General features: G+C 44.0%; 2 protein-coding genes across 2 annotated transcripts in view; both read right to left on the reverse strand.

The window, feature by feature from the left end:
* Positions 1-8,137, reverse strand: part of LOC120041613 (dnaJ homolog subfamily C member 27-like) — an 11,757-nt gene extending 3,620 nt beyond the window's left edge. Inside the window, exons 1-3 of the mRNA XM_038986484.1 lie at positions 7,747-8,137; positions 3,481-3,563; positions 802-871 (exon numbers count right to left, since the gene is read on the reverse strand). Of these exons, the coding sequence (XP_038842412.1) occupies positions 802-871; positions 3,481-3,563; positions 7,747-7,833 (240 nt within the window). The 5' untranslated portion in view covers positions 7,834-8,137. The remainder of the gene's footprint in view (positions 1-801; positions 872-3,480; positions 3,564-7,746) is intronic.
* Positions 8,138-12,008: 3,871 nt separating this feature from the next.
* LOC120041614 (pro-opiomelanocortin A-like) lies at positions 12,009-13,382 on the reverse strand. The gene is made up of 3 exons (XM_038986485.1): positions 13,266-13,382; positions 12,537-12,596; positions 12,009-12,449 (listed from the first exon to the last, which is right to left on the reverse strand). Exons 1-3 carry the CDS (start codon positions 13,380-13,382, stop codon positions 12,009-12,011), a joined length of 618 nt encoding a protein of 205 aa, XP_038842413.1.
* Between the last annotated feature and the right edge of the window lie 1,053 nt (positions 13,383-14,435).

Here is a 14,435-nt window from a genome sequence, read left to right on the forward strand (position 1 = left end):
CCTACCCCGGCCAAACTCTAACCCGGACGACGCTGGGCCAATTGTGCACTGAGCCCATGGGACTCTCAATCACTGCCGGTTGTGATACAGCCTGGAATCGAACCAGGGTCTGTAGTGACGCCGAGATGCAGTGCCTTAGACCGCTGCACTACTCGGGAGCCATAAGGCGGTAAGGTAGTAAGGTACTCACTGACCTCATAGAAGATCAAAAGGCAGTAAGGTACTCACTGACCTCATAGAAGATCAATAAGGTACTCACTGACCTCATAGAAGATCAATAAGGTACTCACTGACCTCATAGAAGATCAATAAGGTACTCATTGACCTCATAAAAAATCAATAAGGTACTCACTGACCTCATAGAAGACCAAAAGGCAGTAAGGTACTTACTGACCTCATAAAAAATCAATAAGGTACTCACTGACCTCATAGAAGACCAAAAGGCAGTAAGGTACTTACTGACCTCATAAAAAATCAATAAGGTACTCACTGACCTCATAGAAGACCAAAAGGCAGTAAGGTACTCACTGACCTCATAGAAGACCAAAAGGCAGTAAGGTACTCGCTGACCTCATAGAAGACCAAAAGGCAGTAAGGTACTCACTGACCTCATAGAAGATCAATAAGGTACTTACTAACCTCATAGAAGATCAATAAGGTACTTACTGACCTCATAGAAGATCAATAACGTACTTACTGACGTCATAGAAGATCAATAAGGTACTCACTGACCTCATAGAAAATCAATAAGGTACTTACTGACCTCATAGAAGATCAAAAGGCAGTAAGGTACTCACTGACCTCATAGAAGAAGGGGTGTCCTGCCATGTCAAAGATGTTCACTTTGATCTCTCTGTCACGCACCTGGACTCTGATGGAGAGAAGAAACACCCAATCAGTCACACAGACTTCAGTAGTCTCTACAGCAGTGGTTCTCAACAAGGGGTACTAGTAGGCTTACTGGTAAAATGCACACATCAGGGGTACTTCATGGGTACTTCATGCAGAGCAGGGATTTCGTTAATTAGCATTTACACAATTATTATTGCATTCCCAGTGTTGATCAAAGCTCAGGACGCTTATATTCTGGTTCTGAGTTCTAAACACGCCTGAATCTTTGCGAACAAGTGGAATCATAAACAGTTGCTTGTTTGTTATGTTCGCCTGCCTCCTCCTGATTTGCCCCCCCAGATTAGCACATTAACCACTCTCTCGAATGGCTAACTACGTCCTCTGGCGTCACAGGCCGATGCCCAGACTACTCCATGGCTAACTACGTCCTCTGGCGTCACAGGCCGATGGCCAGACTACTCCATGGCTAACTACGTCCTCTGGCGTCACAGGCCGATGGCCAGACTACTCCATGGCTAACTACGTCCTCTGGCGTCACAGGCCGATGGCCAGACTACTCCATGGCTAACTACGTCCTCTGGCGTCACAGGCCGATGGCCAGACTACTCCATGGCTAACTACGTCCTCTGGCGTCACAGGCCGATGGCCAGACTACTCCATGGCTAACTACGTCCTCTGGCGTCACAGGCCGATGGCCAGACTACTTCATGGCTAACTACGTCCTCTGGCGTCACAGGCCGATGGCCAGACTACTCCATGGCTAACTACGTCCTCTGGCGTCACAGGCCGATGGCCAGACTACTCCATGGCTAACTACGTCCTCTGGCGTCACAGGCCGATGGCCAGACTACTCCATGGCTAACTACGTCCTCTGGCGTGACAGGCCGATGGCCAGACTACTCCATGGCTAACTACGTCCTCTGGCGTGACAGGCCGATGGCCAGACTACTCCATGGCTAACTACGTCCTCTGGCGTCACAGGCCGATGGCCAGACTACTCCATGGCTAACTACGTCCTCTGGCGTGACAGGCCGATGGCCAGACTACTCCATGGCTAACTACGTCCTCTGGCGTCACAGGCCGATGGCCAGACTACTCCATGGCTAACTACGTCCTCTGGCGTCACAGGCCGATGGCCAGACTACTCCATGGCTAACTACGTCCTCTGGCGTCACAGGCCGATGGCCAGACTACTCCAGCTCAGAGTCGCTAGGGAACTAAAAGATGTTGCTGACAGTGGATTTTGAAGATGCTGGACATATATAATTGTTTTTGTTTTGTTTCATCGTCCCACGACTCCTGCCATGTCTACAGGCATTCCTCCAAAACAAAGACAACCAGACTCTTGGAGAATAAAACCACACAACTGGTAAATAGTCACTTGTAGATAGATATATATGTCAGTCAGTCAGGAGGCGAGCTGCCGGTAGAGACTTCTACTGCAGTAATGGTAAAGTGCTTTGGCTAGAAAGATGAAGCAAAAAGCTTACATTAAATGGACGTCAGCAGATCTCATCCTAACTTTCCAGAGGCTACTGACACAGAGAGCGGTGTGGTGCTCTGTGGTGAGGCTGAGGCAGGCTGCAAAACGCATGCAGGAGGAATTTATTTAATTTAACCTTTAAATTTAACTAGGCAAGTCAGTAATTAAGAACAAATTCTTATTTTACAATGACGGCCGCCTACCCCACCGGCCAAACCCCTCCCCTAACCAGGACGACGCTGGGCCAATTGTGCGCCGCCCTATCACACTCCCGATCACGGCCGGTTGTGACACAGCCTGGGAACGAACCAGGGTCTGTAGTGATGCCTTAGACCGCTGCGCCACTCGTTTTGTTTACCACTACATCACCGACGCAGAACTGTAAATGTACACGGTAGTAACAGTAACCAAAGGAGATGGAGATCCTACTACGATACACTTGTCTCCTTTATTTGAAATGATCTGACAGCAATGGAACTGAGCTGTGCATCTGGTCTACAAATGATCGAAATACACTTGAGTGTACAAAACATTAAGAACACCTTCCTAATATTGAGTTGCAGAACTGCCTCAATTCGGTTCGGGGCATGGACTCTACAAGGTGTGGAAAGCGTTCCACAGGGATGCTGGCCCAGTTCCACAGGGATGCTGGTCCATGTTAATTCCAATGCTTCCCACAGTTGTATCAAGTTGTCTGGATGTCCTTTGGGTGGTGGACCATTCTTGATACACACGGGAAACTGTTGAGCGTGAAAAAACACAGCAACGTTGCAGTTCTTGACACAAACTGGTGTGTCTGGCACCTACTACCATACCCCGTTCAAAGGCACCTACTACCATACCCCGTTCAAAGGCACTTCAATATTTTGTCTTGCCCATTCACCCTCTGAATGGCACACAGACACAATCCATGTCTCAATTGTCTCAAAGCTTAAACATCCTTCTTTAACCACCTGTCTCCTCCCCTTCATCTACACTGATTTTGAAGTGGATTTAACAAGTGACATCAATAAGGGATCATAGCTTTCACCTGGATTCACCTGGTCAGTCTATGTCATGGAAAGAGCAGGTGTTCATAATGTTTTGTAACCTCAGTATATGCCTCTTACTGCTGCAACATGTGTCATCATTAGGGGACAACTTACTTGGTGACCCCATAGTCGATCCCTATGGTGGCCAGGTACTTGGGCACAAACCTCTTCTCACAGTATCGCTTGATGATGCAGCTCTGTAATTAAGAAAAAGTAGTAGAGATGTATAAAGTAACAAATATAGTGTATATATAGAGCACATTACACGTGAAAACTATATTTCATTCTATGCAGCGATTGCCGTGTAAGCATGGGTGATCAGTGGTCGTGATGGTATTGATGCATTCTGTGATAGGCTACCCTAGCTGGCTGGCATGCTTTAGAGGGGGACATCATCGCATTGTTGAATATTGACTTAAATGATTTACATGCATCTGTTCAGTGGAGGCTTTTGCTCCATTTGTAAAATGTGTAGAATGTGGTTCAAATTCATCTCACTCCATCTTCTTCTACTGCCGGCCACTGGGCTTCCTGTCATCACCATATTTGGTGGTGAGTGAAAATGCCAACAGGATGCTTCAGATGTATACATCTGGTAAAACATCTGGCTCATTGTTCTATCTGTGTAGTAACAAAGTGTATTAACAAAGTAGCAAAGATCCTGATAACCAAGGGTTGGAACTGGTTCAGGGAATAGAACCGAAAACCGAAAGTGATCTAGAACAGAACCATTGTTTTAAAAGCATGGGAACCGGGTTAATGACGTTATTTTATGCCCCACATTTCCCCCCAATCCCACAAAATAACACCGAAAAAAAGCACCGATGCAAAGCCCCTCCCTCTGTCAATCAAAAACTTGTCTGCTTGCCTGCCAGCCTGTCTGTCTGCCTGCCAGCATGTCTGTCTGTCTGCCTGCCAGCCTGTCTGTCTGTCTGTCTGCTTGCCTGCCAGCCTGTCTGTCTGCCAGCCTGTCTGTCTGCCAGCCTGTCTGTCTGCTTGCCTGCCAGCCTGTCTGTCTGTCTACCTGCCAGCCTGTCTGTCTGTCTGTCTGTCTACCTGCCAGCATGTCTGTCTGCCTGCCTGCCAGCCTGTCTGTCTGTCTGTATGTCTGCCTGTATGTCTACCTGCCAGCCTGTCTGCTTGCCTGCCAGCCTGTCTGTCTGTCTGTCTACCTGCCTGTCTGTCTGTCTACCTGCCAGCCTGTCTGCCTGCTGAACGTCTTGGTCAGTGTGTGTGTAGGCTACCTGTCTCACCGTTCTTATTATACCTTAGTGGTCTCCTCTCGTATGTTTCACAGCTCCTACGGCCTTGAGAAGGTATCTACCAGGAGCCACACCCTTATGATCAACACCTTGAGGTGTGGCTTAAAGTGACCACACCCCCAAGTAGGGTACAGAGGTAGGGTACTGTCTTTACCCCCCATGTTAAATTGCCTACTTTACTCATAACCCGCCAACTAGGGATGCACGATATATCGGTGAACATATCGGAATCGGACGATATTAGCTAAAAATGCCAATATCGGTATCGGCCCGATGTCTAGTTTAACACCGATGTGCAAAACCGATGTCATAGCTGACGTGCATACCTATATAACGTAGGTACATGACGTAATGACGCCGCGTAAAATGTTGCGCAACACAGTATTCCTAACCTAGCCCACAATGTCTGCTGTGTGGATCGAGCAGTCAACAAGTCGAGTCGTCCTTTGAAAGAGTAAGAACATTTCAGCAAGACAACTCAAAGACGAAATCCATTAACACCAAAATAATGGAATTTATTGCCCTTGACAATCAACCGTTCTCTGTCGTGGGTGATGCTGGATTTCGCCGACTGGTCGAGTACCGGTACACACCACCAAGTGTGCTATTTTTCAGATGTTTCCCTACCGGAGTTACACAGTAATAGCATCACTGCTATTAGCTTCACGACATACATACTATGGAACGTCGTTTGGTTCTTTGCTTGTGAAAAAAGATACAGTAGCATTGTCAAAGCTGTACAAAAAAGTCTGCAAACAAGCAAACACCAGCCACGAACGATGTGTTTACAATACCGCGTTGGTAATAAAGAATCATTAACTTCTGGGGGTAGCTAGCTTTAGCTTGGTACCTAGCTAGCACCAATACAACCAGCCTGAAAACAATGACCAGTAGAAACTGCAGTCACTGTCATTATTCTTAGCAATGATTTAGGAATCGTTGTGAGTAAGTATTAGCTAGGTTGCCACTTGTTGTTCGCCTATTGAAAGTGAACTACAGTTCATGAAAATAAATAGCTAGCCATAGCTTACGTTATAAGCAGCCAGCTAGCTACAATGCTAATGTTCTCTGGGTGTCACTGAGTAGACTGATACCCCATGTCATTGATCCACAATCCATAGGTAAGGATGTACAGTGAAATAAGTATGCCCCCAATGCAATTCTAAAGTATAACACATCCAGTGTGATTTCAACAGATTTGTCAAATTAACAAATGATTGTCTTTTGTTGATTTTATATAACAACATTTCAACCTCGTTTAGCACAATCTATTCAATTATGGCATAATTCTACTATTTGTATTCATTTGCATCACCGTCAACGACATACTTTTATTCTGAAGGCTAACCGCAAAGTCCACTATTGTGGCTAACTTCACATAGATGGGTCCGACCACCATTAATCAAATAAGAGCTGTCTTATAAGAACTGTCAATACACCTATGTGTATTGAACACTTCAATCCTTCGTTAGCTAGCTAACTATAGCTACTGAAACAGATGATGTTGTTTTGCTGTTTTTGGGGAAGAACATTGTTTGCATCCATGAGCTAGCTAGCTTGTTTTATGATCAGCCCTGTAGGTGCGCGAGACAACTTTACAGGCATCATAGCATACGTATCGATGAATCGTTGTGACATATGAAATACGTGTGTTAGTGTAATCAATGTGTAATAACTACATTAAAAAAAAATGTATAAACGCGTTAAATTATTATGTGACATACAGTCATATTCAGGTCCTGATTGGTCAACAAACTTATTTGACACGTTAAATAGTGTTAATTGACACGTCGAATAGTGTTATCTTTTTTGACACGCAAAGACCCGAACGGCATTCCATAGAAATCCTGGTTGAGAATGAAACGACTGAACAACGAAACAGCACAGCGAGTGAAAGACAGGTTTTGATTATGTTTTACTGGTAATGGGGACATACGTAAATGCCAACAAAATAACTTTATGGTCAGTGTGGTGTGTGTGTGTGTGTGTGTGTAACTTTTATTTAACTAGACAAGTCAGTTAAGAACAAATTCTTATTTACAATGACAGCGTACCCCGACCAAACCCAATTCTGCGCCGCACTATGGGACTCCCAGTCACGGCCGGATGTGATACAGCCTGGATTCGAACCAGGGACTGTAGTGACGCCTCTTGCACTGAGATGCAGTGCCTTAGACCACTGCTTCCATGTGTGTGTGTGTTAACTATTTAACTGTACTAGAAAGCTGTAAAGCTTTCTTTTTTTTATATCGGTTATCGGTATTGGTTTTGTTGACAAGGAAAATATCGGATATCGGTATCGGCCAAAAATGTCATATCACTACCGACAACGGCTATTTTATTTGTTTTGATCATTCTATAAACATTTGAGATATGCTTGGTTGGTCATTTTTAACATACTTCCATGTTGTTTTAATCAACAAACTACATAATACCTAAAAACACTTTGATTTTAAGTGTAAAAATTCTGGGCTCCCGAGTGGCGCAGCGGTCTAAGGCGCTGCATCTCAGTGCTAGAGGCGTCAGTAGAGACACCCTGGTTCGATTCCAGGCTGTATCACAACCGGCTGTGATAAAGGTTAAATAAATAAAAAATTATGGAAAGTCGCTAGCTAACACTTGTTTGTATCTAACTTGCTATGTGTATTGACTGTGTAAACCTGGAGATTCCACCAAGTAGGTGTAGATATTGCCATAGGCTACATCAAATCAAATGTATTTATTCTCCCTTCTTGCATCAGCTGATTTGGGCCATTTGATAGGGTTGTCTGCACAGCAGGTTTCCGGTGAGGTAAGCATAATGCGACAGTTTATTTTATTGAAATGACATTACATGGGAGTATTGAGAGTACCCTGCTCCGGGGTGTGGTCACGTTAAGCCACGCCTTGCCGTGTGTATCTATTGTAAATCGGTTTTATTTTATTTTATAAAAAAATATGTGACGTGGGAGCTCCAGTAGACACACACTAGTCACCGTTCAACTTCATCGTAAATTGCAGAGTTGAGTTTAGTCGTCTAGCTAGCTACCTGTCTTCTTACATTGAGCTGTACAGTTGCTGGCATGCTAACGTTAACGTTGTTATGAAATGAATAATGTAATTTAGCTAGGTGACTCACCTTGCCCACCTCGGCATTGCCAAGACTGATCACTTTCACGCGGAGCGATTTCTTGTTCTCACGTCTCTTCTGCACATTTGAGTCCATGCTAATGAGATTGACCAAGTATGTTAAAATATGTTATTTACGTCTTCGATGATGGCTGTCAAGACAGCTGGAATTCCAATGGTGGCTAACGTTAGCTAGCTAGCTTAGCACGCCCCTTAACGTTATCTGGCTAGCAGACATTTACTCCATCGTTTACGACAGTATACACCACTGCATCGTTATGGATCTAAAATATTATCTAGACTCGTAAAATTCTGGACAAGTGAAATATGCATCGGATGGGATAGGTAGCTTGCATGTGCTAGCCAGCTCCGCTGTTTTGCACAATAAACCTCTCTGTCAATTTCTTATTTGCGGCAGCAGCTGCATTATGAAGTCAGCGTTAGCAAAACCATAGACATCCACGTTGTCTATGATGTCATAACCCTCCACATTCCAGCTTTGGGTGAAAATGGGAGCCATGTTGGTCAGGGACAAATACAAACCCAGTCTAATTGGAATAAATGGCAGTAAAGGCATAATCCTGATTTATTTATGCAGGAAAATGAAAGTAAGGCATGTGATTGTATCAGGAATTGTGTAATATAATTATTGTCAACCTAAAATACAGTCATATAATTATAAATATAGTTTATACTGTATTTATATTTAAATGTCTACATTTGTGCTTTCTTGGAAAGCTTTGGATGTTATTACATGATACAAAATTAGTACTTCTTGCTGATAAAAATCTTAAAATTCATTATTTTACACAATATCTTATCACAGCACTGGCAAACCATGGTTGACCCACTCTCTGGACAAAATCATATAGAGTCATATATATAAAGTCATATAATTATAAATATAGTTTATACTGTATTTATATTTAAATGTCTACATTTGTGCTTTCTTGGAAAGCTTTGGATGTTATTACATGATACAAAATCAGTACTTTTTGCTGATAAAAATCTTAAAATTCATTATTTTACACAATATCTTATCACAGCACTGGCAAACCATGGTTGACTTTTATACCAGAAGGGTCCACCACTCTAGTATTCGAATTTCTAATTATATGACCCAAATTAGTTTAGGTTAAAGTGGATATTAGTTTAGGTTAACGTGAGTATTAGTTTAGGTTAACGTGAGTATTAGTTTAGGTTAACGTGGGTATTAGTTTAGGTTAACGTGGGTATTAGTTTAGGTTAACGTGGGTATTAGTTTAGGTTAACGTGGGTATTAGTTTAGGTTAACGTGAGTATTAGTTTAGGTTAACGTGGGTATTAGTTTAGGTTAATGTGGGTATTAGTTTAGGTTAACGTGGGTATTAGTTTAGGTTAACGTGGGTATTAGTTTAGGTTAACGTGGGTATTAGTTTAGGTTAACGTGGGTATTAGTTTAGGTTAACGTGGGTATTAGTTTAGGTTAACGTGGGTATTAGTTTAGGTTAACGTGGGTATTAGTTTAGGTTAACGTGGGTATTAGTTTAGGTTAACGTGGGTATTAGTTTAGGTTAACGTGGGTATTAGTTTAGGTTAACGTGGGTATTAGTTTAGGTTAACGTGAGTATTAGTTTAGGTTAACGTGGGTATTAGTTTAGGTTAATTGGGGTATTAGTTTAGAATAATGTAAAAGATCACTTATTTTTATTATCAACAGGATAGTTTGGGTCCCGGAGGCTGATTGTGTATATCAGACCTTGGGTATGAAGTAAAAATACATGTATACTACTCTATTTATGTTGGTAACCAGTTTATAATAGCAATAAGTCACCTTGTGGTATATGGCCAATATACCACGGCTAAGAGATGTATCCAGGCACTCTGCTTTGTATCGTGCTTAAAAACAGTCCTTACCCCTACTGGTGGGAAACTCCTCTATCATCCTTGGGTTTAAAATGCATGCCCGTGCAGGGCGATACTCTACTCAGCTCTGCTCAGTGTGTCAGTGTAATCTCTGTGGCCAGTGATATTCTGTATGCAGAATCCTCTCAATATGAGTGATGCTGTATATATTGTTTGGGTTCCGATACTGATGCTCCAATGTTTTGTTCTGTGTGTGTCTGTGTGTGTACGTACCATGTGTCTTACTCTGTCCTGTAACTACATGTATAATATTGTTTCATTCCACAGTACATCCCAGGTGTACCTGTACATAGTGTCACAGGCTTTGGTTTTTCCATTTATATTTTGAGGTTGGACATAGCTCGTTAGCACGTAGGGCGCACCGATTGGTGTCACCTCGTTAGTCAGTATGTGTTACACCTGTGCTGGCTTGGCATCTCATTAGTGGGAAGGTGTTTCACCTGTGCTGGCCCACATGCTGTTTAAGAGTGGCTGGCCCAGAGCTCCAGTTTGTCTTGATACATGTGGAGGGTCAACACCTTTAGTTGGACTTTCCTAATTCGATTTCTAGAAAAAAACACTCCTTTATCTGATTTCTCTGTTTTTCTCCTCCTTTTTGGTTTGCTTCCTGTCTTTAAGTTCGGTGTAGGTTGTTATTTAGTTTGCCTCTTCTTGGGCAAATTTAGTGGGTCTCATGGTGGGTGTCTTTTAGGTCCCAGTTGTTGTTGCTAGTCAACTTTCAGTGGAGACCCGCATAGTGTCTATCAGAACCCCAACCTAAAACCCACCTGTTTCATTCTGGTTGTTGTTAGTGACTGTTTCATTCTGGTTGTTGTTAGTGACTGTTTCATTCTGGTTGTTGTTAGTGACTGTTTCATTCTGGTTGTTGTTAGTGACTGTTTCATTCTGGTTGTTAGTGACTGTTTCATTCTGGTTGTTGTTAGTGACTGTTTCATTCTGGTTGTTGTTAGTGACTGTTTCATTCTGGTTGTTGTTAGTGACTGTTTCATTCTGGTTGTTGTTAGTGACTGTTTCATTCTGGTTGTTGTTAGTGACTGTTTCATTCTGGTTGTTGTTAGTGACTGTTTCATTCTGGTTGTTGTTAGTGACTGTTTCATTCTGGTTGTTGTTAGTGACTGTTTCATTCTGGTTGTTGTTAGTGACTGTTTCATTCTGGTTGTTGTTAGTGACTGTTTCATTCTGGTTGTTGTTAGTGACTGTTTCATTCTGGTTGTTGTTAGTGACTGTTTCATTCTGGTTGTTGTTAGTGACTGTTTCATTCTGGTTGTTGTTAGTGACTGTTTCATTCTGGTTGTTGTTAGTGACTGTTTCATTCTGGTTGTTGTTAGTGACTGTTTCATTCTGGTTGTGGTTAGTGACTGTTTCATTCTGGTTGTGGTTAGTGACTGTTTCATTCTGGTTAGTGACTGTTTCATTCTGGTTAGTGACTGTTTCATTCTGGTTAGTGACTGTTTCATTCTGGTTAGTGACTGTTTCATTCTGGTTAGTGACTGTTTCATTCTGGTTGTTGTTAGTGACTCTTTGTTAGTTCCCTCTTCTGTTTGAGCGACATCTTTGGGTTTCATGCTGAGGAACGTAGTAATATACAGACTACGTGAATAACGATTAAACAAATGAAAGATTTAAATGTATCAGGTCTGCGTATATGCCGGTAAATAAAAACTGCTTGCAATATAATGTTTTTATGTTTGGAATCATTTCCATAATCATTTTCTTCTTTACCCATCCCTCAGTGACAACAGCATGGTTCTATACACAGTTAAGATTTATTAGAGACATTATTACATTAGCAGCTAACATCATTGCTGGGTCAGAGGACAAAGTGCTTTTAGCCAATCACAAAGCTTGTCTGTCTCCTAATTGCGAATCAAATGAGAGCTTACTGGATCTATGTCCTACAGCGCTGGATGGGGAGTAAAGGGACTTTCTCCCTCCCTCAACCCCATGTCCTCTCTCTCTCCCTCCCTCAACCCCATGTCCTCTCTCTCTCCCTCCCTCAACCCCATGTCCTCTCTCCCTCCCTCAACCCCCATGTCCTCTCTCTCTCCCTCCCTCCCTCAACGTCCTATGTCCTCCCTCCCTCAACCCCCCATGTCCTCTCTCCCTCCCTCCCTCAACGTCCTATGTCCTCCCTCCCTCAACCCCCCATGTTCTCTCTCTCTCCCTCCCTCAACGTCCTATGTCCTCCCTCAACCCCCCATGTTCTCTCTCCCTCCTGGCAACCCCCTTGTCCTCTCTCCCTCTCTCAACCTCCTATGTCCTCCCTCCCTCCCTCAACCCCCCATGTTCTCCCTCCCTCCCTCAACCCCCTTGTCCTCTCTCCCTCCCCCCTCTTCAGCTCACCTATCCTCCCTTCCTCTCCCTCCCTCACTGCTCTCTCTTCTGCTGTCCGTCTTTGATGATGATGTTTTTGAACAGAGTGAGCAGTGGTTTCTGGCTACGTTCGTCCCAGCTTTTCATGAACCCTCCATAGCGCTTACTGGTGGGCGGTCCGCTCCAGCGGAAGTGGTTCATCTTGTACGAGCCGTCTTTCTTCTCCTGAAGACTAAACACCCCACCCAGGCCATCTGCCTCACCCCCCAGGCCCTCTCCCTCTCCCCCTTCCACAGCCCCAGCCTCCAGGGAGGGGTACATGGCCTCGTTGGTGCCCAGCTCTCGTCTCATCTCGCTGGGGAAGCCCTCGGAGGACTCCTCCTCCACACCGTTGGTGTAAACCTTCACCGGGCGGCGCTTCTTTCCCACAGGCTTCCCCCAGCGGAAGTGTTCCATAGAATAGGAGCGCTTGGCCTGGGGGGACACGATGTTCTCCTGCTCCAGGGGGGACAGGGGAGAGGGGGGGGACAGAGGTAAGGAGGGGGGAGGAGAGTCGGAGGGGGAGTTGGGTTGGAGATGCACCTTGCCAGGGAAGATGGGAGATTCGGCGGTGAGGTCAGAACGACAGAGCTGGATGCACTCCTGTGAGGAGGCCGATAGGAGGAGGGAGAGGAGAAGGACAAGACCAGAGAGAGGGAAGAGAGGGGAGGGAGAAGAGCGGAAAGAGAGAGGAGAAGGGTAGAGAGGGAGAACCAGAGAGGACAGCGAGAGGAGAGGGAGAAAAGCAGAGAAGAGCAGAGAGCAGAAAGGAGGTAGAATAACAGAGAGGAGGGAGAAGAGCAGAGAGGAAAGGAGAGGTAGGTTAGGTGGGTAACAGTAAAATACTGTAACCGCTCTGTTTTAGAAAAATATTTTTTTTACCTTTTATTTAACTAGGCAAGTCAGTTAAGAACAATTTCTTATTTACAATGACGGCCTACCCCGACCAGACCCGGGACGACGCTGAGCCAATTGTGCCCCGGCCTATGGGACTCCCTATCACGGCCGGTTGTGATACAGGGCCTGTAGTGACGCCTCTAGCACTGAGATACAGTGCCTTAGACCGCTGCGCCACTCGGGAGCCTCTTACATACTTGAGCTGGGATTCAATGTAATCGCGGGTTATAGGCATTGCCGCTTTTAAACTCAATTTCTGATTGGAACATTGCCTTTAAAAGCCACACAATGCCTATAACCTGCAATCGGATTAAATCCCGGCCTTGAGCTTAACTTTTCAAAAACATTGCGCTCTCTGCAACGTTTCTAACTCACCAGAATGCTGTTCTCAGAGTTGAGGTCTTGACAGCGAGGATTCTCCCAGCACTGACCTTTAACTCCGCTGACCACACCCACCACAGCCACAGCCAATAACCACGCAGGACACAGCATCGTCACGCTGCACACAGGAAAAACACAGTTATACTGCTTTCAAGACAAGTCGGAAACTCGGGAACCTCTGAGTTCAAATTAAAACATTTTTTTTTTGCGTAGAGCTTCCTATTGTTTGATTCTGATAGTGGGAAACTCTGATATAATCTTTCTACAATGAGTTTACAAGTCAGAAATGTCCCAGTGTCCTAGTTCCGACATGTCATGAATGCAGCCACTGACCCATTCATGAATGTCATCATAAATTGAAGAACGGCGGATGAGTGTGACAAACATGCAGGTTGACGTTTATTATCATGTGTCAGAACTGGCTGCGTTGTAAAGATTCATGAAAAAACAAAAAATTTGCTTTTTGGTCTTAATTTAATGTTCGGGTTCAAGGCATTAGGGTTAGCAGTGTGGTTAAGGTTAGGTTTAAAATCAGATTGTATGACTTTGTGGCTGTGCCAGCTAGTGACCACTCTGAACAGCTGCCTCCAGAACAACATTCATGACGAAAAACACACAAAAATTGTTTTTTCTTATCTAATGAAGTCCATAGAGAACATACAGTACCAGTCCAAAGTTTGGACACACCTCCTCATTCCAGGGCTTTTCTTTATTTTGACTATTTTCTACATTATAGAATATTAGTGAAGACATCAAAACTATGAAATAACACATATGGAATCATGTAGTAACCAAAAAAAGTGTTAAACAAATCAAAATATATTATAAATTCTTTAAAGTAGCCACCCTGACTGACTGACTGACTGACTGACTGATGGTGAGACTGACTGACTGACTGAAGGACTGACTGGCGGACTGACGGATTGACTGACTGGCTGGCTTGCTGACTGATTGGCTGACTGACGGATTGACTGACTGGCTGGCTTGCTGACTGATTGGCTGACTGACGGATTGACAGACAGACTGGCTTGCTGACTGATTGGTTGACTGACGGATTGACAGACTGACTGGCTTACTGACTTATTGACTGTATGAGCTAACACCACTTATCTCACTGTTTATGTGAAGAAGTAAAGAATATATACATTTTTTCTTATATACAAT

The sequence above is a fragment of the Salvelinus namaycush genome, unplaced genomic scaffold (genome assembly GCF_016432855.1).
Source record: "Salvelinus namaycush isolate Seneca unplaced genomic scaffold, SaNama_1.0 Scaffold487, whole genome shotgun sequence".
Taxonomy (NCBI): Eukaryota; Metazoa; Chordata; class Actinopteri; order Salmoniformes; family Salmonidae; genus Salvelinus; species Salvelinus namaycush.